Below are 26307 nucleotides of genomic sequence, written 5' to 3'. Positions count from 1 at the left end.
ACCTAATTATTATTATTTATATATAAGGTATCTGTTCTTCTCTTCTCCCTGTCTAACCTTCCCTGAACAACCTGTACCTCCTAAAAAAAGTAAACCTTCAATACGTCATAAAAAAAGTAAAAATATTGAAATAAGTCAAAACATTTTTTAAGATCAACCTGAAAAATAAGTCTTTAAAAAGTCTAAACAAATTCACGTACTTTCGTTGTTTAAACAAAAAAGAAAAAAAGAAGTAAAAAGATTTAAAAAGTAGATTATTTAAAAAAAGAAAAAGTAAAAAAAATCAAAGTAAAAGTTTTTTTTCTGAATATATAATTACCTGTGATATTCCCATTACTTCAACCTGTTCTCTTTCAATACAAAACTCCAATTCAGCTGCAGTAATACAAGCGTCAATATTTCTAAATAAAAATAGGTAAAATAATTAGTTAAAGAGACTGTAAGCGTAATTTGAAGTGACCCTACAATTACATACAAAGATAGCAATGCCAAATTTAAAATGGTATACTTGGAACATATTATTGTTTTTCTAGGCATTAAATCACTTTCGTGGAAAAACAACAAAATTGAAAAAAAATCAGTTTTTAAAATTTAAGACATTGACAGCTTATTCATAAAAATATACAAAAAAAGAAAAACTTAGACATATTGATATTAGAATTATCACAATTTTGGTCCTAGAGTATTCAAACTAATACGTACATTACAATTTATTACTCTATACTAGAGATAAAATTAAATACTCTGCTGTGCAAATATTACATCCATATTCCATACGTAGACTAGATATTAGATATATGGATTTCAATTCTTTAATCATATATGTGCAGGATGCATTTCTAAGAGGGTTCAAGAAAAAATGAGAATTATCTCAACATTTTTATTTATTAGTTTCGAGCTTAGAAGCGAAACTAAATACAAAAACCATTATAGGGCCGAATTATATGGTATACCCTAGTCAAATTATCTATCCATCTGCAAGTAAGGTTTGTAAGGTTTGTATGTAAATTAGCATATATCTATATCTATCTATCTATCTATCTATCTCCTAAATTAGTCTAAGTTTATATATGGATTGCTGGATAATTGAAATGTATACTATTTAGGCCAGGCAGTTTATTGTGCCCCGCGCACAACTAGATCAAAATAAAATTTCATAGAATTAAAAGATGTTTTCAAGCCGTTTGAAATTTTTAAAACTAATTTTTGAGAACTTTTAAATTGACGGAATAAGGAAAACACTGGTAAAACCATATATCGGATTGGTACTGACTGCAAACTAAAGAGAAAAAACTGTCAATTCACGACATATTAATAACATCTTTCTTCTTCTCATGATAGTTCGTCAATAAGAAGAGTTCATAGCGACATATTTATAACATCTTTCTTCTTCTCATGATAGTTCGTCAATAAGAGGAGTTCATAGCGATATATTTATAACATCTGTCTTCTTCTCATGATAGTTTGTCAATAAGAGGTGTTCAAAGCGACATATTTATAACATCTTTCTTCTTCTCATGATAGTTCGTCAATAAGAGGAGTTCATAGCGACATATTAATAACATCTTTCTTCTTCTCATGATAATTCGTCAATAAGAGGAGTTTTATTAAAAACATGTGAGATTTTCATCTTACGTACACATTGCACTTACTTTAATGTGTATTAAGATTCTATCAGATCTCTAAAAAAAATTCTGCATAACTTTAAAATGATCGATTATTTTTAGAAAGCACAATATCTTGTTTTATCAAGCTAATCTGTGGGGTGGTCCATGGGAGTATTCATTCAAATGAAGGCGTTTCTAATCATCGAATTTGGAGACAGATTAGAAAAGATTACAAACTTAAGGCTTCAACATTTTCAAATTCTAAGACGAAAATGTTTGAGGCTCGGAGGGTATGGGGGGGTTGGAATAAAATAGAAAGGAGGTGGACATTGTAGCTTTGCATAGAAAGGAGCTGGGCATGGCCAGCTATGCAAAGAACGGAGGTAGGCATGCGTATCTATGCATAAAAAGGAGGAATACATGGTTAGCTATGCATAGAAAGGAGGTAGGCATGGGTAGCTATGCATAGAAAGGAAATAGGCATGGGTAGCTATGCATATGCCAGCTATATGCATAGAAAGGAGGTGGGTATGACCAGCTATACATAGAAAAGAGGTGGGCATGGCTGGCTTTGTATGGAAAGCCAAAGGAGGTAGGCACGGGTAGCTAAGCATAATAAGGAGGTGGGCATGGCTAGCTTTGCATAGAAAGGAGGTGGGCATGGCTAGCTTTGCAAAGAATGGAGGTGGACATGGCTTGCTATGGATAGAAAGGAGGTAGGCATGGGTAGCTATGCTCAAAAAGGAGGTGGGCAAGACCAGCCATTCAAAGAAAGGAGGTGGACATGGCTAGCTATGCATAGAAAGAAGGTGGGCATTGCTAGCTATTCAAAGAAAGGAGGTGGACATGGCTAGCTATACATAGAAAGGAGGTGGGCACGGCTAGCTATACATAGAAAGGAGGTGGGCATGACTAGCTATTCATAGAAAGGAGTTTAGTATGGCTCTCTATGCATAGAAAGGAGGTGGTCATGGCTAGCTATGCATAGAAAGGAGGTGGGCATGGATTGCTATGCAAAGAAAGGAGTTTCGTATGGCTCTCTATGCATAGAAAGGAGGTTGGCATGGATAGCTATCCATAGAAAGGAGGTAGGCATGACTAGCTATGCATAGAAAGGAGTTTAGTATGGCTCTCTATACATAGAAAGGAGGTGGGCATGACTAGCTATGCTTAGAAAGGAGTTTAGTATGGCTCTCTATGCATAGAAAGGAGGAGGGCATGGCTAGCTATGCATAAAAGGATGGATGTTTCTATACCCTGCAATTGCATTATTGTGTCACATAAAACCAGGGCGGAACATTGGGATATGTTTTCTTAATAAACTTATTTTTAATTTTGCTTTCATAATTCAAAAAGAAATATTTAGTGTCATAGGATGCACAGGATACACAAGATACACAAGATACAAAGGTTACACAAGATACACAGGATACACAGGATGCACAGGATGCACAGGATACACAGGATACACAGGATACACAGGATACACAGGATACACAGGATACACAGGATACACAGGATACACAGGATACACAGGATACACAGGATACACAGGATACACAGGATACACAGGATACACAGGATACACAGGATACACAGGATACACAGGATACACAGGATACACAGGATACACAGGATACACAGGATACACAGGATACACAGGATACACAGGATACACAGGATACACAGGATACACAGGATACACAGGATACACAGGATACACAGGATACACAGGATACACAGGATACACAGGATACACAGGATACACAGGATACACAGGATACACAGGATACACAGGATACACNCCCCCCCCACGGCCGACCCCCCATGTTAAAATGATGAACATTAGAATGCAAGATTGAATGTAAGGATGAATGTTATAATGAATATAAGTAAGGATGAATGCAAGGATGAATGTAAGGATGAATGTAAGGATGAATGTAAGAATGAATGTATGGGTGAATATAAGCATGAATATAAAAATATAAGGATGAATGATTGCATTCTATTGGCCGGATTAGCCTAATAAATTTATATCAATAAATACAAGAATTAAATCCGCTTAGCATTCATAATTTTGCATCTTGTAATGTGGGTGTAGAGAGGGGGGGGCAGCATGAAGAGAGGCTTCAACGGAATTTAAACGTCTAAAGTGGGATGTCCGATTCACAACGGTACCCTTTAAACCTTTGTCTCAATGTCAAAATTCAACACATTTTAAGATAGAAAACCGGTATTATTCTCGTCATTGTTTATTCAGATAATCTTGAAATAGAAGGCGGGTTGAAATTACGTTTTCAGTCCATTAAATATTTGCAAATTTGCTAATAAATTGGGTTGGAAATGGGTTCATCAAACGAGGTTTGAAAATACTCCGGAAATATTAGAGTTGTCTGCAGAAAAAGATAATGTGCAAAATTTTCAAAACTATGGGGGGGAGTAAGGGGGAGGAGGGGATTTGCAGACCTTATATCCGTTTCCTGTGCAACACAGCTTAACAGGCTTCAATATACGGTCCTTAAGCTTTTAATCTTTATGCTTAAGCAAGCTATATAGATAGATAGATAAATGATAGTTAATAGATAGAAATATATAGTGTAGATATGAGAAATATTAATATTGATATGTAAATATATTGACTATGAGTGTACTGCATATATTTTGATTAATAATCTTCTAGGTAATTTTTCAATGTATCTTTATAAAACCATTTGAACCATTTAAGTTGCACAATATTTTTTAAAAGTAACCAATGTCTAGTTTTTAGGTAAAATATTAACATTGAGAAGAGTTCAAAGGGCCACAGACAATTTCGTTAGCAATCCCTTTAATATGGTAATAACTAAAATGTTAAATACTTACTCGTTAGATTTCATCCTGGAGAGCTTTTTCCGTTTGTCTGTGAGTATTCTTAGTTTCCTCTCTCGTTCATAATTTAGGATTTTTAACCTTAGTTCAAGACACATCTTACTGTTCCTTCTCTCTCCATACATACTCTTCTTCATTCTAGATAGATAGATAGATAGATAGATAGATAGATAGATAGATAGATAGGTAGATAGATAGATAGATAGATAGATAGATAGATAGATAGATAGATAGATAGATAGATAGATAGATAGATAGATAGATAGATAGATAGATAGATAGATAGATAGATAGATAGATAGATAGATAGATAGATAGATAGATAGATAGATAGATAGATAGATAGATAGATAGATAGATAGATAGATAGATAGATAGATAGATAGATAGATAGATAGATAGATAGATAGATAGATAGATAGATAGATAGATAGATAGATAGATAGATAGATAGATAGATAGATAGANAAAGGGGTTTATGGCGCGGGGGCTGGGGGGGAAGGAGTAACCTGCAGGTTTTTGTCGCTTTTTAATATTTCTGTCCTAACCCTAACAACATGTTTTAATGGAGGGCAGAATTATCTCAGTCAAAAGAAACTTTAGACGCGGAGAAGTGAAATTCTTGTCAATTATTCTGAGAGACATTTAGAAAATAAAACTTGAGATCTGAATTAGAAGTTTTGGTTTAATATTTATTATTTTATGTTAGTTTCGCAAACGTTTAACGATTGTTAACGATTCGATAATTCTTAACGTAAGTAAAAATTAATTCAACTTTTTGATTAGATAAAGAAAAATAATTAAATTAGAATAACTATTATATGTACAGGGTTACCCACGAAGAATAAGACGTTAATGAAGACCTGAAACCCTCTAAATATAACAATTTGGAGGTTGTTTTATCTTTATCCTTAAATAATTCGCTTTAATAGTATCTTAATGATTTGACAAAGAAAGAAAAAAATTTACGAGAACCAAGAATGTTTGAATAATGACAGAATAACGTTTGCACAGTCATCTTGGACGTCTCATTGTTTATGGGTCCCCCTGTATTAGAAAATGTACTTACTGTTGAATAAAGTTGTCCTGTAGTTCTAATTCTTTTTTCAGTGCTAACACATCTCTTGGTGGTGTTATAGATAGTTGCTCACCTAAAGAAAAATAGGTTTCACAAATTTATAAAAATAAATATAAATATAAATTTAAAAAAACAATCTACCCAAAGTCTTCCAAAACAAGAAGAAGTGTGTTCAAAGACGTCTTAAATGTTTAATTAAAACAATTGAATTGAGTTTTTGCAACAAACTCAAATTTGCTAATCCCTATATCTTTGTAATCTTATGGTGGAAAACTTAGGTTATTTGATCTAACAGAATTTAAGATTTACAACATCAGGTTGAGAAGGATCAAAAACACAGAGTTTGGGGCAAAACACAATAAGTGAAAATTTAGGATTGTATCACATAAAAAGCAATCAAGATTTAATTAAAGGAATATCAAAGCAAAAAAAATCAAATGCATAAACATAAAATATTGAATTACAATTCCAATTTTTTATCTTCTGGCCCAACTTTAAACTATAAAGTTTACTTTGAAAAATGGAAGGTTTATAATAATATAGGTTTACTATAATAATAAAGGTTTACTATAATAATAAAATATTGTGTTTTAATTTTGTAGAGTAATTTTGTTCACATGGTGTCTTTTTTCACAAAATTTGGATCTGAAGTTTTTTTTAGAGAAATCACAAATGAAAAAAAAATCTGTTTTAAAAGTTATAAACATTGGCATCATTACATGGAGGGTCACTTGAATTTACACTTACAGTTCGTTTAATGTGATCCAAGAATCTTATATTTTCAAAATCATAGAAATACGAGGGGGGAGCTCACCCCCCCCCTGGACCAATTCCCGTGTACGCCCCTGTAATGATAATATACCTGCAATATTTCCCAAGGAATCTTGAATAGATTTCATTTTCTTTTCAACTCGTTCCAATTTTCCTTCGACACTTTTCTTTTTCTTCTTCTCAACTAAGGTATTCTAAAAAAAAATATTTTTGAATTTTGACAACTTTGACAATAAAAAAAGTGCATATATTTATTTTATTTTACAAAATATGAAGAAAAATCTAGGGTGTAACGAAAAAAATTAGATTAAACGAATATAGAGAGAATATTTATAATTAATGAGCCTTGATAAACATGCATTTGTATGCAAATGCAATATATTTTAATAGTTTATAAAAGTTATGAGATTTTAAGGTAAAAAAATATGAAATATATATTACAAAATAAGACATAATAATACAAAAATATTAAATTATGATACATGTAGATTACAAAATAAAAACCATAGTAAACAATACAAAAATATTCTAACTAAGATATAATTGTTAAAAAATATTTTCATTTAAAATTTTAAATTAAAGTATATTGTTTACCATACTGGCAGATCTGCCATAAAGCCCTGGAATATCAGACACAACACTGCCTGTTTCTTCTTCACAGTCTGACCCAAACAAACGACCCATTCTAAAAAAAAGTTTTATGTTGAAAAATGCTTCTGCTCAGGGACTCTTTGGGAAATTTTATGCAAATCTCTCTTTAAAGGGAATGTTCACGAAGAATGAAAGGGGGTATAGGCTTACGGCGAAAAATAATCGCTTTTGATTGCTGCTAATCATATTTCTATCTGTTGCGTCTATAATGAGAAAATTGTTTCTAAATTTTTATAAACACTACGTTTATCAGTATAAGTCTTTTTAACAATTTTCTCCTTATGGCGCAACAGATAGAAGTAAGATTTGTAGCGATCAAAAGCGATAATTTTTCGTCGTAAGCCTATACACCCTTTCATTCTTCGCAAACATTCCCATTAAAGAGGCGTATGACCGATAAACAACGGTATGGAGAGGAAGATAACTTCGTTTTTCTACCTTGAAAAGTGTTAAATTCTGATTTTGTCTGAGAAGAAGAAATGCGCAGATCACTTTTGAAGAGCAACCGCAAATGACAATAAACAGTTTAAAAAAACAAAAACGTGAATAGTTTATTAGACAATACCGTGCACGCCACTTTAAAAATGGAGGGTCACTTGAAATTTCGCCAACAGTCACTTAAAAAAATTCCCCTTAGCAATGATCTGACAAAGGTGAAGGGTAACGTTGTGAATCGAGCATTCGACTTTTAAAATAAAGGCTCACAGTCCCTTAAACCAGAGTTCGAATTTAATGAATTTAAGCCGCGTCTCAAATCCACAAAAAACAGTTTCAATTGAGCGCAGGCTTAAATCTTAAAACATTGAATACAATTTTAAGTGGAACCAACCATATTTGAGCCGCGTTTCAAATTTAAGCCGCGGCTCAAATTCTTTAAATTAATTCAACACAACAAATAGAGTTGTTTTAAACTTGTTTACCCAGATGTAACTGAGTTCTATATAAGTATGAGGGTATGCATTGCAATTAGCTGGACAAGAAAGGTAGTTTAACCCAATTAGCCCAAAACAGGACATCAGATCTGTAACATTCTTCAACGTGGGCTCAATGCTGTCAAAGCAAACCAGACCAAACGCCATTCTTTAAAAGAATAAAACAATCAAAATCGAATTAAATACCGCTAAAATCATGTTTCTGCAAGGAAAATTGAATCGTTGCCACAAATTAAAATTCTCTATTCCCCATACCTTTGCAACCTGATACTGATACTTTAAATTTAGGTTATGATATCTAACAGAATTTAAAGTTTAAAATATCTAACGTCTACGACATTCTAATGCCAAGATAAACGGATTTGAAAATTTGAGTTTGTATAGCAATTTACTCCTTTGACGGTGAAACTGTGACTGCCTTTTTTGGTGATTGTATATTTTTTGTAGATTTTGAAGAAAAAAAAAATATTTTCTAATTTACTAAAGAAAAAAAAAATTGTCCCATCTCAATTATTACTAATTTTTCACTTTAAAATGACTCGTCACTTAACACTGTAAAAGTGATTTCAAACAACCCTCATTTGTATAAATGTAGGAGAATGTCAGCTGGGTTTAAAAGACAACAAGTGCATTTTTGAACAAAAAGTTTCCAACTGTCACAATAATGATTAGCTCAAAGGAACCGATCAACATATACTTTGAATTCAAATATAAAAAGTTTAAAATAAAATTTTTTTAAATCATCATTTTTCACTTTTCCCGATAACTTTATTTTTAACCTTAAAAGATTACAATTATTGGTTCGAAATTAGTAGAGACACGAAATTACATTCGTTAAATATATTAATTAAAGGGAAAGATCGGCTAGGTAATATAGTTGAACCGAGAATGCATTATTATAGAGAAAAATATTAGGATTCATTTGATACTAACAAGACGTTTTTTACGGCTTATAATTTGTAAGTAAGCGTGTAAATTCTTTTGTGAAATTTTACCAGAGGAGAGAACAGAACAATTAATTTTACCAGAGGAGAGAACAGAACAATTAATTTTACCAGAGGAGAGAACAGAATAATTAATTTTACCAGAGGAGAGAACAGAATAATTAATTTTACCAGAGGAGAGAACAGAACATCTAATTTTACCAGAGGAAAGAACAGAACAATTAATTTTACCAGAGGAGAGAACAGAACAATTAATTTTACCAGAGGAGAGAACGGAACAATTAATTTTACCAGAGGAGAGAACAGAACAATTAATTTTACTAAAGGAGAGAACAGAACAATTAATTTTACCAGAGGAGAGAACAGAACAATTAATTTTACCAGAGGAGAGAACAGAACAATTAATTTTCTCCAATAAAAGCGCAATTTTGTTTTGAGCGTTATAAAGTTCTAAAGAAAGGTGTCTCAAAAATATTTTTTTTCATGCAAAAAAGTTGCTTCATTTAGGACGAAAATAAGTTGTTTTTGGAAGACTTTAAACTTTACATATTCCGTAAATTGAGTTCTTAGATTTTTTTAATAAACAGGATTATCCACAAAGGATGAGACTTCAGAGACGACTGTACGGAATTTACGCTGTCAGTCTACGATTCTCTGCAACTGTAAATTTTTTTTTTCTAAATCATAAAATAAGCCATTTAACTTCACATTTTACCATGGGATTATCATATTATATGAATTTTAGGTCGTATTCACACTTCACAGTTCCATCCTTTGTGAACAACCCTGTAAATTCATTGATATTTTATTTTGGGGGGGATATTTAACTGAACTAACCTGGAATGCTTTTGTTTTCTTTGTTTAACATTTACAACACTTTGGGTTTTCCGCTCAGAGTAGTTACTCTCACTGTATATATCACTTTGGGAACCTAGACAAATATATTATTATTATTATTATTATTATTATTATTATTATTATTATTATTATTATTATTATTATTATTATTATTATTATTATTATTATTATTATTATTATTATTATTATTATTATTATTATTATTATTATTATTATCAATATTATTATTGTCATTATTACAGCTATACTCCTTTTTTTTATTTTATAAGTTTCTGAAAGTTTTGAAAAATAGTTAGTGAAATTAAGACAGCAGTCATCAGGCCATAAAATAAGAAAAATAATAATTGCATAAAACCTAGCGAGGCAAATAAACTTCAATATTTTCTTTAGATCAACTTTTATATTTCATATTAACTAGCGCACAAAAAGACCTGACCCGCGCGCACGCGCTCATGCAATCTTCAAATTTAGAGATAAATATGTTTCAAAATTTTGCTCGAGGGAACAATCTTTTGTTTGATAAATTTTCTCTTCGTGTTTCAGATTATCGAGACGTCGTGAATTCCAAATATCGAGGTGTCGTGAATTCCAAATATCGAGGTGTCGTGAATTCCAAATATCGAGGTGTCGTGAATTCCAAATATCGAGGTGTCGTGAAGTCCAATTATCGTGGTGTCGTGAAGTCCAAATACCAAGGTGTCGTGAAATCAAAATATCGAGGTGTCGTGAAGTCAAAATTTCGAGGTGTCGTGAAGTCAAAATATCAAGGTGTCGTGAAGTCCAAATATCGAGGTGTCATGAAGTCCAAACATCGAGGTGTCGTAAAGTCAAAATAAAAATTTATTGTAGTCCTTTTCTCTATGGTTGGTCCATAAATTTTAGTCCTTTTCTTCATGGTAGGTACATAAATTTTAGTATTTTTCTCTATAGTAGGTTCATAAATTTTAGTATTTTTCTCTATAGTAGGTTCATAAATTTTAGTCTTTTTCTCTATAGTAGGTTCATAAATTTTAGTATTTTTCTCTATAGTAGGTTCATAAATTTTAGTCTTTTTCTCTATAGTAGGTTCATAAATTTTAGTTCTTTACATTATTGTTTGTTCATTAATGTTATTGTAGTCAAACTTTTTGGATCCATCTAAAAAGCAAAATTCTTTCTTCTTTAAACCACACATCTATTTATAGGAAGTACTGAGAGGAATTTGTAAAGTTAAAATTTTCTTTAAAATATCTTAATGAATAAATAAAAGGATGGATGAATGAATGAATGAATGAAAATGAAATTGTGTCCGAGTGATTAAACAACAAGTGATTGATAGATTGCTTGATTAACCAAACCCTTGATGGATTAATTTTATTTTTCACACAATGCCTGACAAATAATAAAGGGACTAAAGGAGTAATATCAAGTGATCTAATCACCATTGGTTATGATAGTTAACCAATGAATGTTCACCAATGGTTATGATATTTCACCAATGAATGTTCACCAATGGATATGCTAATTCACCAATGGATATGCTAATTCAACAATGGATCTCCTAGTTCAACAATGGATCTCCTAGTTCACCAAAGGATCTCCTAGTTCACCATGCAATGAATATGCTAGTTCATCAATGGATCTCCTAGTTCATCAATGGATCTCCTAGTTCACCAATGGATCTCCTAGTTCACCAATGAATCTCCTAGTTCACCAATGGATATCCTAGTTCACAAATGAATATGCTAGTTCATCTATGGATTTCATAGTTCACCAATGAAGATGCTAGTTCTTCAATGGATCTCATAGTTCACCAATGAATATGATAGTTCACCAATAAATTTGTGATAAAAGTCCGCGTTTTATACATTGTTAATTAAATATACACCATAATGGCCTATTATTTATGTAACAGTAGAATAGGTATTTAAAAATTAGAAATTCTAATCGTAAAACTGTAATTTCTGTCTTTATAAATCATCATGACACAATTTACAATTGTTTGAATAATCAATTGTGCCAATTCAGTTTTCTTCTAACATTTTTTCTCTCAAATAAAATATAACAATTTTCAAAATCAACAACTTTCTTATATGAGCACATTAAGAACGATTAACGAGTTCAAGAGCAAGCCTTATACAAATACAAATCTTTGAACATATTTTGATTGTCTGTTTATTTTTGTTTTTATTAAAAAAAAAACGCAAAAGTACTGAAATTTTTTTGTAGTGCCTCACATGGCAATCCACAAAAGAACATTTTTCATACGAAAGGTAGTTGTATTACATAAAAAATGGACGTAAAACGTTTTGTAAGCCTAGTATATATCTAGTATATATCTAAAATACATTAAATTTAAGTACGTATCTAAATGTACTGCATAAATATTATGGTTATTTTTCTTACTCCCATTATTTAAGATATTACAAATACCAAAACCTATGAATACTTTAGACATAAAAACTTCTTATTTTAACTCCCTGCAATAATTTGTCCCTGACTACTTCAAGACCTTTCACTATTCTATTGCTACGTGGAAAAGAAAGACGATATTTCAGCAATTTTATGTGTTTTTGATGTTGCTTCAAAGCAGATAACTGTATAGCTTAAAGGGAGCGTTCGCGAAAAATGAAAGAGGGTATACATTAAATACATCAAATGAATTTGTATGGACGCTACGTTCTTTAGCATGAGTCGTTTTTAACAATTTATCCTTATAGACGCAACAGCTAGAAGTAAGATTATTAGCGATGAAAAGCGCTTATTTTTCGCCGTAAGCCAACACCCCCTTTTATTTTTCGTAAACACTCCCTTTAAAATCGATGTATTAAGTGAAAAGGGTCTGTGCACATTGCACATTGCACATGTGCACATGTCTTCTGAATCTACAACTGTACAGGTTCACTTTATCCAATTTTTCAGATTGTATCCCCCCCCCCCATATTTTGTGACCTACACCCCCCCCATAATTCTGTTACCGTTCCACTCCCCTTTCCTTACATCAAAAATATATATAAATGTATATAATATATACATAGAAACATTGCATGATTCCAAGATATATATTTGATATCTAAGTATACTTCTGTATATACCAGATACCAAGATATGTATAGTTTTCTTCAAGACTACCGAAGCTAGAAACTTTTTAAAACGAAACCAGTTTTTGGCCGCTTTTTATCATTTTTGTAAAAATAAACTGGATTTTAATTTCCAAAGGTTTATTGGATAAAAGTTTGGGGAAATTAACCACTCCCCCCCCCCAAAAAAAAAATAAAGCTAAACTAAGTTTCGCGTAAGGTTAAACAGTTCCACCTCTGTTGCCCAGAGGAAACCCAGTAGACATACATCTGACATGAAATCTAAATATAGACGTAGAGAGTTGTCCATCTATCCATCTATCCATCCTTCCATCTATCCATCTATCCATCCATCCATCTATCCATCTATCCATCTATCTATCTAAGGAGGGCTTATCTTTGGGATAATTGCTGGTTTTTAACTTTTTTCAATTCTAATTTTATTCTTATGGCCGCTTGTCTACTCATCTTCTTGTCTACATGTCTACATGTCTACATGTCTACTTGCTACTTGTCTACATTTCTACATGTCTACATGTCTACATGTCTACTTGTCTACTTGTCTACTTGTCTACTTGTCTACTTGTCTACTTGTCTACTTGTCTACTTTTCTCCTTGTAGCTACTAGTCTGCTTGATTACTTGTCTACTTGTCTACTTGTCTACTTGTCTACTTGTCTACATGTCTACATGTCTACTTCTCTACTTGTCTACATGTCTACTTCTCTACTTGTCTAATTGTCTTCTTGTCTACTTGTCTATTTGTCTTCTCGTCTACTTGTCTACTTGTCTACATGTCTACTTGTCTACTTGTCTACTTGTCTACTTGTCTACTTGTCTACTTGTCTTCTTGTCCACTTGTCTACTTGTTTACTTGTTTACTTGTCTACTTGTCTTCTTGTCTACTTGTCTACTTGTCTACTTGTCTACTTGTCCACTTGTCTACTTGTCTACTTTTCTACTTGTCTATTTGTCTACTTGTCTACTTGTCTACTTGTCTACTTGTCTACTTGTCTACTTGTCTACTTGTCTACTTGTCTATTTGTCTACTTGTCTACTTGTCTACCTACAATCTCTTTAATTCGTTTAATTTGAAAGATCTTAATCAATCAATCCATCTATAAATCTATTTATCTATCTATCTATGTATCTATTATCCATCCTTATATCTCAGGTGGGTACCCTATCCATTAAAAATCCATTCGTCTGAAATGCTCTATTTCCGCTTTTAAATCCGATTAAAAAAGTTCTTCAGATTTAAAATTTAGAACATTCATAAAATGTTTTTACATTTTAAATTTTATCGTTTAGAATTGGTTTCATTATAACTTGAAAGGACTGCAGAAGCAATTTAAAGAAACGTTTTATTTCTATATTGTTTTTTTATTAGCAGAAAACCGCAAGTCTCTTTTTACAGAGAAACCACTTTTAAATATTTAAATTTTTTCGACACATTCTTATTCATACTCTTTCCTTAATCAGAAAATGGTTTAAAAGAAAGGTTTGTGGCTCGGAGTGGCACATGAAATTATGTCTACAGTCCCTTTCAGATTTCAATTGAATTCTATCATTTTCTGAAGAAAAAAAATAAAATTCTTTTTTAAATTTTCATTTCTCTTTTGGTTTACGATCATTCACATTCATCAAAATACCAATTAGTATTTATGCGCTGTTGCAAATAAATATTTGCGCATTCTACGCACGCTTCACGCTTGCATTCGCTCTCATCAAATAAACGCACAAGAAAAAAAAACAATTGAAAGATTGCGCGCTCAAATATTAAAACTGAAGAGCGCTATTAAAGGGAGTGTTCGCGAAAAATGAGTTCGTCGAAAAATAATCGATGATTATTGGTTGTAATATCTAAATGAGTTGAATGTTGCAACTTTCTGAATTTGTACGGACGCTACATTCTTCGGTATGAGTCGTTTTTAACCATTTTCTCCTTTTAAACTCAACAGATAGAAGTAAGATTAGTAGCGATCAAAAGCGATTATTTTTCGCAGTAAACCTATACCCCCTTTCATTTTTCGCGAACACTCCCTTTACAGGGACTATAAAGGAAATTGTAAGTGGCACTCCATATGTTTAGACCTTTTTATCATACTTAGATATTCTCAAATAGATTCTAGTACAATAAATGGCAACGTAGAATTTGTGGTAATTCAGTTTTTGTGTCCGACAAAATTATCTATAATATAATTTTAGATTAAAGTGCCTGTCTTACAGTAAAATAAGTACAATTTTATGTGATTTTATTTTCTGTTTTTACAATTTTGGAAAACATGTTAACTAATGGAAGAAAAATCCGTTTTCCTTGTTATATTTTACACTTGTGACGTCGTGAATAATTGATCCATTTCTCTGTTGCCACCTACTGTATTATAATTTTTATAGATGAAAAATAAGTAGCTGGAAACCACATAATTACTAAATTTTCAATTAAAAGAATAAGGATGTCTACGTCATCCTTGGTCGAAAAAAAAAACGCTTAAAGACAACCGTTTTGAATTAGACATACTAATACCACTCTTTAAATAAAGACTCACTTAAAATTACGCATACAATCCCTTTAACCCTTGAATTGGTCGTGAAGTTTACCCAATCACGAAACTCATATAAAAACAATAATAATATGATAGTATGCTATCTTTAGTTACATTTCAATTTAGGCTTTTGACTTCCTTTCCCCCATTCCCCCTCCCCCCCCCCCTCTTTTAATTAAAACCCCCTTCAATTTACCCTCAAATCTTATGTCAGATTTTCTATGTCTATGTGTATATCGGAAGTAAAAATTGAAAATTATGCCAAATTTTGGGCTAATTCATGCAAAAATAAGAACATTTTCTTTTGTTTTTTGTTAAATCTATTGTTTAAATCGATATCCATTGGTGAGGACAAAAACATAGTTTTATGTACTATCTAATTCAATCTACCTTTTATATCATTCTTTCAATCTATTTATCTGTATATCTATCTATCATTATATTTGGCTATATATCTATCTATCATTATATTTGTCTATATAACTATCTATTTATCTGTATATCTATCTATCATTATATTTGTATATATATCTATCTATCATTATATTTGGCTATATAACTATCTATTTATCTGTATATCTAGCTATCATTATATTTGTCTATATATCTATCTATCATTATATTTGTCTATATATCTATCTATCATTACATTTTTCTATATATCTATCTATCTATCTATCTATCTATCTATTTATCCATCTCTCATTCTATGCAACTAACACTGTCCACACAGCACAGCTTATAGTGACGCATTAGTGAAGAATAAATATTAAAACTTGTCAATTTTTAACCCGAGTGCTAAACCAAAATTAATAATAGAGTATTTTTTTAACAAATTGTTTTAAACAGAAACCCATTTTTTACGTCAAATTAATATAAGATTGCACAGATTTCTGATATATAACCAAATAAATTGCATTATTAAATTTGTGCGTGCGTAAAACCAAAACTAGGGGAGTTATAAAGTTTTACCATTAACATCGCATTTATCTAGTGGACAGTGAAAGATTTGGTATTTTTTCATTGGTACAATTATCATGACTCTAAGTGAATTTTTTTTATGTTTTACAGTCTGATTGGTTTTTTAGGATTCTGTGTATTCTCACGGAAAGAAAAATCGCCATTTTATTTGGTTTGCAAAGAAAATTATTGGCTTGGCTTTTCGATTACTCAAATAATTCCAAAAGAACTTAGTTTTCACGCGCGGAAAAAGACGGGGTTTGCCCTAAAATCATTGCAGAATGGTTTGAATTATTTTGACGGATACACATTTTTAGAAAATAACTCAAATTCATCACTTTAGCTCTGTTGGGTTTGAAGAATACGGAATATTTTTAACAAATTCCGGAGTTTAGAAATTTTTTGTGTGGATTTTCCCACACAACTGAGTCAGCTGAGACTAAACATGCATTTATTTATACCATCATAAGTTACTAAGTGGTATTATGAAATATATATCTGTATAAAAGAGAAATCTTTAAATAAATCCTCCTCATTTGTCGAACTATCATTAATCTATAAAACTAAGTATCTAGAGCGCCTCGTGCAACCTTTTTTGCCTTAAAAATAGTATTACCATGCATAAAAAAGTGAGTTTTGAGATTTTACGAAAATTATACAGTTTTAATAGCTCTGCCAGGTTCCACCACAAATTTAAGCCAAAATAAATTAACTTATTAAATCACTTATCAAGTTGATGGGGGTCTGTTTACACTGCACAATTGCTGTGTCTCATGTTCATTGGACTATTTAGAGTCATTACTCGACCCTGAAAGTCGTCTTCATATTCCAGAGTTTTCTGGTTCTCCCTGTGCATAGAAGTATTGCTTTTGGATGCAAAACTTCTATATCAAATGGAAAGAGAGTCGAAGTAGATGGGGGGGAGGGGGGTAGTAAAAATGAAGGAAGGGGGTAAGGCTACAGTATGTTTTAAAGCATGAGTTTCTCGGTTTAACTTAATCGGCAATTAAGATATTTTATAGTTGGATAGAGAAGAAAGAAGAACAGGGGGGGAGGGGTATATCAGACGCCGGGGTTGGGTAAACTAAAATATTGGTTATGTCTTGAAGTGCGTGGTATGTGCCCTGGCTTAATTATGTGATTAGAGCCTATAATGCGCTAGCGTTGCTTTAAGCGTTAAAGTCTTTTTCTCCGCCATTTTTATTTTGTTCTTTTTAGCATCCAGCTAATTATTTTAATCTATCTATACCCTTGTCGCAATGTAATCCTTGACACTAACGTTTTACTTATCAATTAGTTATTAATGATAAATTATTTCCAAATCCCTGGAACTTTTTTGAACAACTTTTAAAATTAATGATTTTAAATTTTCTATCAATATTTTAGCGCTGATCAAAATTTGCCTTGAAGGCGATAAAAACCGGTATCATCAAAAATACGTTATCTTTGGTTTCAGCTGATTTTAAAATCTTGACTAAACTGAAGACTATATTTTCACTTTAAGTATTAGTGGCTTAGCCTGGGGACTGATAGCATGGTTTTCAAGTATACATAGATAATAGATACATAAATACATAGATACATAGATACATAGATACATACTTTCATAGATATATAGATACATAGATACATAGATACATAGATAAAATAGATATATAGATACATAGATAAATAGATACATAGATAAATAGAGACATATATACATGTATATACAGATACATACAGACAATAAATACATAGATAAATAGAGACATAGAGGCATAATTAGATATATACATAGAGACATAGATACTTAGATACATAGAAACACAGATTTACATAATAGATATATAGATACATAGATATATGTATTTTATTGTATTTCAGGATTTTACAATACATGATGATAGATACAACGATACATAGAAATAATGATTTACATAGAAATATAGAACCATAGATATATTTTATACAGATTTACCCATGTCCGACTGCAACGGTATTTGTATAAGCATGGTATGATTAAGAATCTACGAAATATTCATCTTCTTTTTTTTGAAAAGTACTCATTTTTAATTATAGCTAGTGTCAATATCTTCCACATTACTGCATGATACGATAAAAAGTGTATTTTTTTATCAACAAAATCGTATGTAACGTTTATAAAATATATGAACTGTGTACTTCGACTCCCAACGATTCAGGCCTAATCAACAATAGTTAGATTTTGCCCATAATGGTTTATATATTTATATCAGTTTAATCTTTGGCAGTAATCTTCATATTTCTTGGTCTTATCATTCTATCCATCTATCCATTCTTCTTCCAATCTAGACTCAATCAATTCAATTTGATTTATTAGTTAATCATTCACGGTAAACTAACTACAACGAAGAATTGGATATTTAGAGTCATATTTTTATCTCTAATTCAAAATCTGTCAAAAATAGCGTAAATGACTTTATATAATTAAATATTATTAAATACTTAAATATTATATCAAAAACAAAAAAATGCATTTGACTGGTGAAATTGGGTTTTAAAGTTAGGACTCAAAATACGTTTAACCAGGACCTTCAGTTTAGCGTGCAGTATATTCCTCACTCTAACTTTATACCGTTCATTTTACCATTTATAAATCAATAAATTATTAACTAATAAATCTCCCATCAACTTGCCATCTGTGCAACCCCCATCCCCTTCTCTACTCTCCTACACATTCTTGTCTATTTACCCCTTTATCTTTAAGTGCCCCAACTTAGTACCCCAGGGTTTTCTTTTCCTCGATGCCCCTTTTTCCCCTATACAAATCCAGAGCAGACCCCATTGTACCTATAAGGTAAGCAGACAAGGCCTGTAAACCAGGCATTGACAGTCTACTGACAAGCATTGGATGCATGAAATATATATAATTCAGGATGCAGGATTCAGATGCATGAATAGTAAATTACAAGGCTTTTTAAGGTGCTTCGCAACCCCTTTCCAGTAAATAATTTTAGCTTTTAACTGTTGCTCTGAAAATCGGCATTTTAAATAGTCTTTAAATTTTGGCGGATTTTTGTTTTCAAATCGGCGCATTTTCAAAGAAAAAGTTTCAACTTTTTCCAGAATTTTTTCTTCCAATTTTGATGTTCCAAAAAACTTCCCTGGGGTCATGTGAGGTTGCACAGAAAGTTTGGGCCCGATCGATTCAACCGTTTTGACGATTATTGGACACAAACGGACAGAAAAACAAACAGAAAAGAAAGGTATATATATATTATATATTGATAAAAGAAGGCATAGTAAAGTATGAAAGGGATGCATACATCAAAATATGTACCTCTGACAAAGGTATATTATATACAGTGGGACCCATAAAATATGGAATAGGAAAACGGATTTTAGTAATAATGTACTATACGTACATAGACCCGTTTCACCGAACGAGATTATTTTCAAGCTTTTTGGTAGCGCGCTATAATAACAACATTTGAAATAAATGATTTAATGCTTTGTGGGTCCCATATAGTACTTCTAACTTTATTGCATAATTAAAAACTGAATTTTTGAAATGAAGTTTTTTTTTAGAGGAGTAACCACTACACAGTCCTTGAAAGGCGTAATTTGAAATAGACTGTAATCGTAATTTCAAGTGACCCTCCATGCAAAGATGACAATTCCCGATTCACAACGATACCCTTAAAGCTTTGTCAATTAATGTATGAAGTAGATATCGATGTTTAACATTTTAAAAACTAATTATTTCCAAATCTGGTTTCTCTACAAAAGTGACTTGCGCATTTCTACTGCAGGAAGCATATAGAAATTGTCAAAATTAAGCCTTTGAAGAAAAACGACAGTCTTCCACATTATTGATGAGATGTACAAAAGGGTACCCTCATGAATCTGACATGTCCTTTTAATGGACGGTCAGCAAATAACATAATTTCAAAAACATATTTTTTTCTTTCTTTCTATATCCATATATCTATCTATATATCCATCTATCTAAATATATTTCTATCTATCTATCTATCTATCCATGTATCTACCTATCTATTCTCCTGATGGTGGTTTACAAGTTAAATTGATTGACCTTCTATCATCTTTACAGTGCACAGAACATGAGAGCTTAACACATTTTTTCTTCTTCCATTTTTCTTGTTTTGATATCTATCTATCTATAATCTATACATCTATCTATCTATCTATCTATCTATCTATCTATCTATCTATCTCTAATCTATACATCTATCTATCTATTCATATATCGTTGTATATATCTATACAGCTATGTTCTATTTGCCAACTTAAATGCTCAGAATTCTCCATTAAAAAAAATATTTGGTGTCTTCCTTCATATTATATTTATTTAACATATATATATCTGCATCTATCTATCAATCGTACGCGTATGTATAAACATATCTATCTATCTATCTATCTATCTATCTATCTATCTATCTATCTATCTACACACATCCATTTTAAGTTGTACAATCAAACTCTGCAAACAGCATTCAAGATAGCCTTGTTTACCTAGCTAAAACCTTTTTAGTTGCCTAGCTATCTAGCTATTAAGCTTTCTTTGATTTACTATCTATCAATCTAGCTCTCTCCCCCCTCATATGTAATGTATTCACATTTAAGTTCCAATGTTTTCTGACCTTTCGCAAGCCATTGACCCCCCCCCCCTCTTCTTAGCTTTCACAAAAACAAACAAACAGAAACACACACAGACTTCTCAATATGCACGTACACACATTACAAGAAGCATGAATAGGTTTACAATCCCATTAATTAAAACAATGATTGAAAAAACAAGGAATTAAAACAGGTAAAGCAGATTTAATTCCACCGTTATAAGAATATGCTTTCAGATAGGAAAAGTAAAGTAAAAAATTATTTATTTATGAAATATAACAAAAACATACAGTTTTAAGTGTTTCAGGAGAAAATATCTAAAAACCTCTAAAAGTAGAGGTTGTGGGAATATTTCCCCCCAATTCTAAAAAATATAAAAAAATAGAAATAAAAGGAAAAGGAAAGGATAAGTTAAGTTACTTGTTTATTGTTTACACTATATATAATATAAATTGGTGGTGGATTGTTAGTATTTTTCGACAATGAACTAACAACTTTTAGAAATAAACATTTTTGATTTATTTGTAATGTTAAAAAAAGTAAAGAAAGCTTTATGGAGTGTGAAAGAGATATAGGTTCGATGAAAAACAGACATAATTAAAAAATAATTAATTAATGAATATCTTCGTAATTTTTAATTGAACTAAAAACATGAAATAACACTTTTTTTAGAGACCAAAATTAGGAGCACCAACAAATAAGGGGAAAAAATGACTAAAACCTAAAGAAGTAAAACCACAACAACAAATAACTAAGTGTTAAACTGACTAAAAAATGAAGAAGTAAACCGTTATGTAAACACGAAGTGCTAAAACAGGAAAGAATAACAAATAAAAAATCATTCTAACACCCCCCCCCCCCTCTACACTACCCCCTCCCCATACACTCCCAAACACTATTTCGTGAACAATGGGTGTCATAAAAAGAGGTGTAAGGTCGGACTAATTATAAACCTTTTGAAGATGCAAAAATATTTGCGATTGTTTGCAAAATTCTTTAATTACAATCTTCTATATCTACTTGCACTTCCGTGGCTTATAATGGGATACAGCTTGTTCCATAATTACTTTTGTTTAAAAATAGGCTTTAAAGGAATTATGGGCGTAATTTAAAGTGGACTTATATTTGACTATGAAATAATATAAAGAATGAGATTCTTTTACACAGCATCCACGTTGGTCAATATGATTTGAATTTGTTACTTTTCTAGAAGATATAAACCTTTACAGACTGGTAAGAAAAGGGTAAAAAAAAGTCTATTTCTAGATTGATCAATTTCATTTTCTTACAATCATTTATCAAATAAAGAATTAGGAATATATCAATTGTTTATGTCGCTCTTATATATAGGAATTGAGTTTTTGCCACAAATCCCAATCTCCTAAATCTCAACAACCAGATGATGCATACCTTTCATCATTCAAACTTACATTGTTTGATCCACAAGAATTCATATTTTGAAATATCTACGGTCTACGACATTTGGTTTTAAAGAAATTGGGATTTAAAAATCCGAGTTTGTGGCAATGACTCAATTCCTTTCAAAGAATTCGAATTAAAAGGTCGGTGATCGTAATTTCAAGTGACCCTCCATGCAAAGATGACAATGCCCGATTCCCAATTATACCATTGCATACCATTGAAACTTTTTTAAGATTAATAATGTGGAAGATCTTGTGGTTTTCTAGATTTAAAAATGTTTAATTCTTATAATTCCTGCAGTAGAGAAACCACAATTGAAAATAGTCAGTTTTTAAAGTTATAAACAGCTTTTAAGGGTACCGTTGTGAATTGGGCATTGCTATCTTTGCATGAAGGGTCACTTGAAATTAAGCTTACAGTCGATCCTGTTTAAAAGAAATCTTTGAAATCAATATTTTTAAATTTTATATTTTTATGAATAGTCTTTTTTTACATACCTCTGAGGGTTCTGGAGAGTTTTCCGAACATTTTAAACTTTTTAAACTAAAGATTTGATTGAAATCTTTTTGTATTCATCACAATTTTATCTTTTAAAAATCACATTTTTAACTTGATGAACTTCATGTAAGAGTCGGTCTGTGCACGTCCGTTCACTAGACCAGCCAGAATACAACTGATGAGATTGGGAATCCGCGAAACAAACATCCAGAACATACACACACACACTAACCACCCCGGCCCGGGCCGTAGTGACCAGGCGGGACAGTACCGTGCACCTGTAGTGACCAGGCGGTACAGTACTATGCACCTGTATCTAGCCGAACCAACACGACAAATATAAATAAATAAAAATGTTTTCACACTAAAATAAAAAGATGTTACAATGTTTACCTACTTCGAATGATCTCAATGCTTTCAGAAGTTTAGTCAGAGATATTTCAATTTTATTCAAACAATCATTGTAAATGCGCAGAAAGTATTATGACCCCCAACAATATCAATATATTAAATATTTTTAAGAGCAGAGCCGTAACCAAAGAGAATAGAATATATATTAGAGGGGAATTTACTAGAAAAAGAGTGTAGAACGGACATTTTGTTGTACTGTTTCCATACTGCAGGTGTACTTCACATATTTATGCTAAATAACCTTTTGGGCCCTGGAACATCATTTTATAAAAAATCTAAAACGAATGTTAAAAGAAAACCAAATAATTGACCAATGATCATTTCACATAGACTCTATGCCTTTCACTTTAAAAACGATGATTTTCCGTTAAAACTATAAATCAAATGATGTTTTTTTATTCACCTAATTCATTATAAAGTTTAACAGCTTTAAAAAATTCAAAATTGAAATGAATAGTCTAGGGAACATACTGTATTAATGTACTCTACTGCATATAATTTGTGAACATTTACATGATTTGTACACTTTAATCTCCCTTTCAGTCTGAAAGGGATTAAAAAAATTCATACCGAGCGATTCTCTAAATTCCCCTCTAATATATATTCTATTCTCTATGGCCGTAACTGAGGGGGTGGAGGTGCCTCTCCCCCCCCCACCTGTTGAAAATCGAAAACAGGCAGACAATGTGAGGAATTTAATGAATTTAGAAAACGAAATAAAATTACTCCCAGCAACATGTGTTATATGTATTTATTTGCTTGTCCCTGCTGCATAAATCTGCTGGTGACTTTAATAGAGAACTACAGTTGAAAGTTCTTGAACAGAAAAACTGAATATCTCAATTGAATTTTCTCAAACAGAACTTGAAATTACGCCGCCAGGAACATATGATCCAAATAGGACATTTTTTTCAATTTTTCAAATCAAAGAAAACTTTGTAAAAATTAATATCTTATCATTTTTTGTAAACCACACATTGGGAAGAAATGTAGTCTGGCGGTTTTTTTTATTCTTCGTTCAATAGTGAAATTAAAAACAAAATTCATGCGATTATTGGGATACCCTGTATCTAAGTGTGGAAAAATAAATCAAAATTGGGACACCCTGTATTTAAGTGAACAAAGAAATGAATTTTAGGACACCCTGTATCAATAGGCAGACAAAGAAATGAATTTTAGGACACCCTGTATCAATAGGCAGACAAAGAAATGAATTTTAGGACACCCTGTATCTAGGTGGACAAAGAAATGAATTTTAGGACACCCTGTATCTAGGTGGACAACGAAAGAAATATATTAGGACACCCAGTATCAAGATGTCGACAAAGCAATGAATAATAGGACACCCTGTATCTAGGTGGACAAAGAAAGAAATATATTAGGACACCCTGTATCTAGGTGGACAAACAAAGAAATATATTAGAACAACTTGTATCTAGGTGGACAAATAAATCATTATTGGGACACCCTGTATCTATAGGTGGATCTATGTGAACAAAGAAAAAAATATCTTAGGACACCCAGTATCTAGATGGACAAAGCAATGAATATTGGGACACCCTGTAGATAGGTGGACATATAAATAAATATCTTGGGACACCCTGTATCTAGGTGGACAAAGAAATGAATATTAGGACACCCTGTATCTAGGTGGGCAAAGCAATGAATATTGGGACACCCTGTAGATAGTTGGACATAGAAATGAATATCTTGGGACACCCTGTATCTAGAGGTGGACAAAGAATGAGTAATAACTATTCAGCCTAAACTTTAACCGTCACATATTATATTTAAATCTATCTATCTATCTATCTATCTATCTACCCTTCCAAACTCCTTCAACCAGAAATCCTACCCCCCCCCCCCCCCCTTCTCCTTCCTCTTTTCTAGAGGATGACTCATTGTTTATGGTAGGGGGGGGGGGGGGGGCACACGCCAAAACCATCAATAATAATTAGTCTGAAATATGTATCTTTAGACGCTTTTTTCTGTTCCAACAGTTTACGAAAAAGTGTAAAAAGGTAAAAAAGGAAAAGAAAAGTTTAATAAAAGTAAGGTATAAAAAGGAAAGTAATAAGAAGGTTGAAAGAAAGGAAGGTGTAAAGAAAGGAAGATGTAAAGAAATGAAGGTATAAAGAAAGGAAGATGTTAAGAAATGAAGGTGAGAAGAAAGAAGGTGTAAAGAGAGAAGGTGTAAAGAAAGAAATGTGCAAAGAAAAGAAGGTGTAAAGAAAGTAAGGTGTAAAGAAAGGAAGGCGTAAAGAAAGAAATGTGTAAAGAAAGAAATGTGCAAAGAAAAGGTGTAAAGAAAGGAAGGTGTAAATAAAGAAAGGTGTAAAGAAAGGAAGGTGTAAAGAAAGGAAGGTGTAAAGAAAGGAAGGTGTAAAAAAGGAAGGTGTAAAGAAAGGAAAGTGTTAAGAAAGGAAGGTGTAAAGAAAAGAAGGTGAAAAGAAAGAAAGGTGTAAAGAAATAAGATGTAAAGAAAGGAAGTGAAGGTGTAAAGAAAGGAAGTAAAAGTGCAAAGAAATGAAGTGAAGGTGTAAAGAAAGGAAAGTGTGAAGAAAGAAATGTGTAAAGAAAGGAAGGTTTAAAGAAAGTAATGTTCAAACAAAAGAAGGTGTATAAAAGAAAGGTGTAAAGAAATAAAGATGTAAAGAAAGGAAGTGAAGGTGTAAAGAAAGGAAAGTGTAAAGAAAGGAAGTGAAGGTGTAAAGAAAGGAAAATGTAAATAAAGAAAGGTGTAAAGAAAGGAAGATGTAAAGAAAGAAAGGTGTAAAGAAAGGAAGGTGTAAAGAAAGAAATGTGCAAAGAAAAGAAGGTGTGAAGAAAGAAAGGTGTAAAGAAAGGAAAGTGTAAAGAAAGGAAAATGTAAAGAAAGGAAGGCGTAAAGGAAAAAGGTGTTAAGGAAAGATTTCTAAAAGGTTCAGTAATAACCAGAAAAATTTAAAATAGGAAGACGACTTTTAGAGCCAAGTTATAACTTTAAAAAGTTCAATGAGCAGAGACACAACAATTGCGCAATGTAAACAGACCCATTTAAATAAATTTATGATATCATGTGTCAATTGCAAGTCTATTTGCTTTGTAACAACATCAAA

At 31.8% G+C, this 26307-nt stretch overlaps 1 protein-coding gene across 1 annotated transcript; it reads right to left on the bottom strand.

Moving 5' to 3' along the window:
• Nucleotides 1-2: 2 nt before the first annotated feature.
• Nucleotides 3-22980, bottom strand: LOC111712822 (uncharacterized). The gene is made up of 8 exons (XM_023487557.1): nucleotides 22798-22980; nucleotides 9689-9782; nucleotides 6919-7009; nucleotides 6416-6518; nucleotides 5545-5626; nucleotides 4470-4613; nucleotides 320-401; nucleotides 3-80 (listed from the first exon to the last, which is right to left on the bottom strand). The coding sequence occupies exons 1-8, from the start codon at nucleotides 22826-22828 to the stop codon at nucleotides 3-5; spliced, it is 705 nt and encodes a 234-aa protein (XP_023343325.1). The 5' UTR covers nucleotides 22829-22980.
• Nucleotides 22981-26307: the final 3327 nt, after the last annotated feature.

Source organism: Eurytemora carolleeae, unplaced genomic scaffold, assembly GCF_000591075.1.
Source record: "Eurytemora carolleeae unplaced genomic scaffold, Eaff_2.0 scaffold1013, whole genome shotgun sequence".
Classification (NCBI taxonomy): domain Eukaryota; kingdom Metazoa; phylum Arthropoda; class Copepoda; order Calanoida; family Temoridae; genus Eurytemora; species Eurytemora carolleeae.
This window is presented reverse-complemented; position numbering and strand designations above follow the sequence as displayed.

Excerpts from the sequence above, each read along its gene's own strand:
- LOC111712822 (XM_023487557.1), bottom strand. The coding sequence starts at position 22,828 with ATGTTCGGAAAACTCTCCAGAACCCTCAGAG. Across the intron at positions 7,010-9,688 it reads AGAAAACAAAAGCATTCCAG|AATGGGTCGTTTGTTTGGGT; the intron begins GTTAGTTCAGTT and ends ACTTTTTTTTAG. Across the intron at positions 6,519-6,918 it reads ATGGCAGATCTGCCAGTATG|AATACCTTAGTTGAGAAGAA; the intron begins GTAAACAATATA and ends ATTTTTTTTTAG.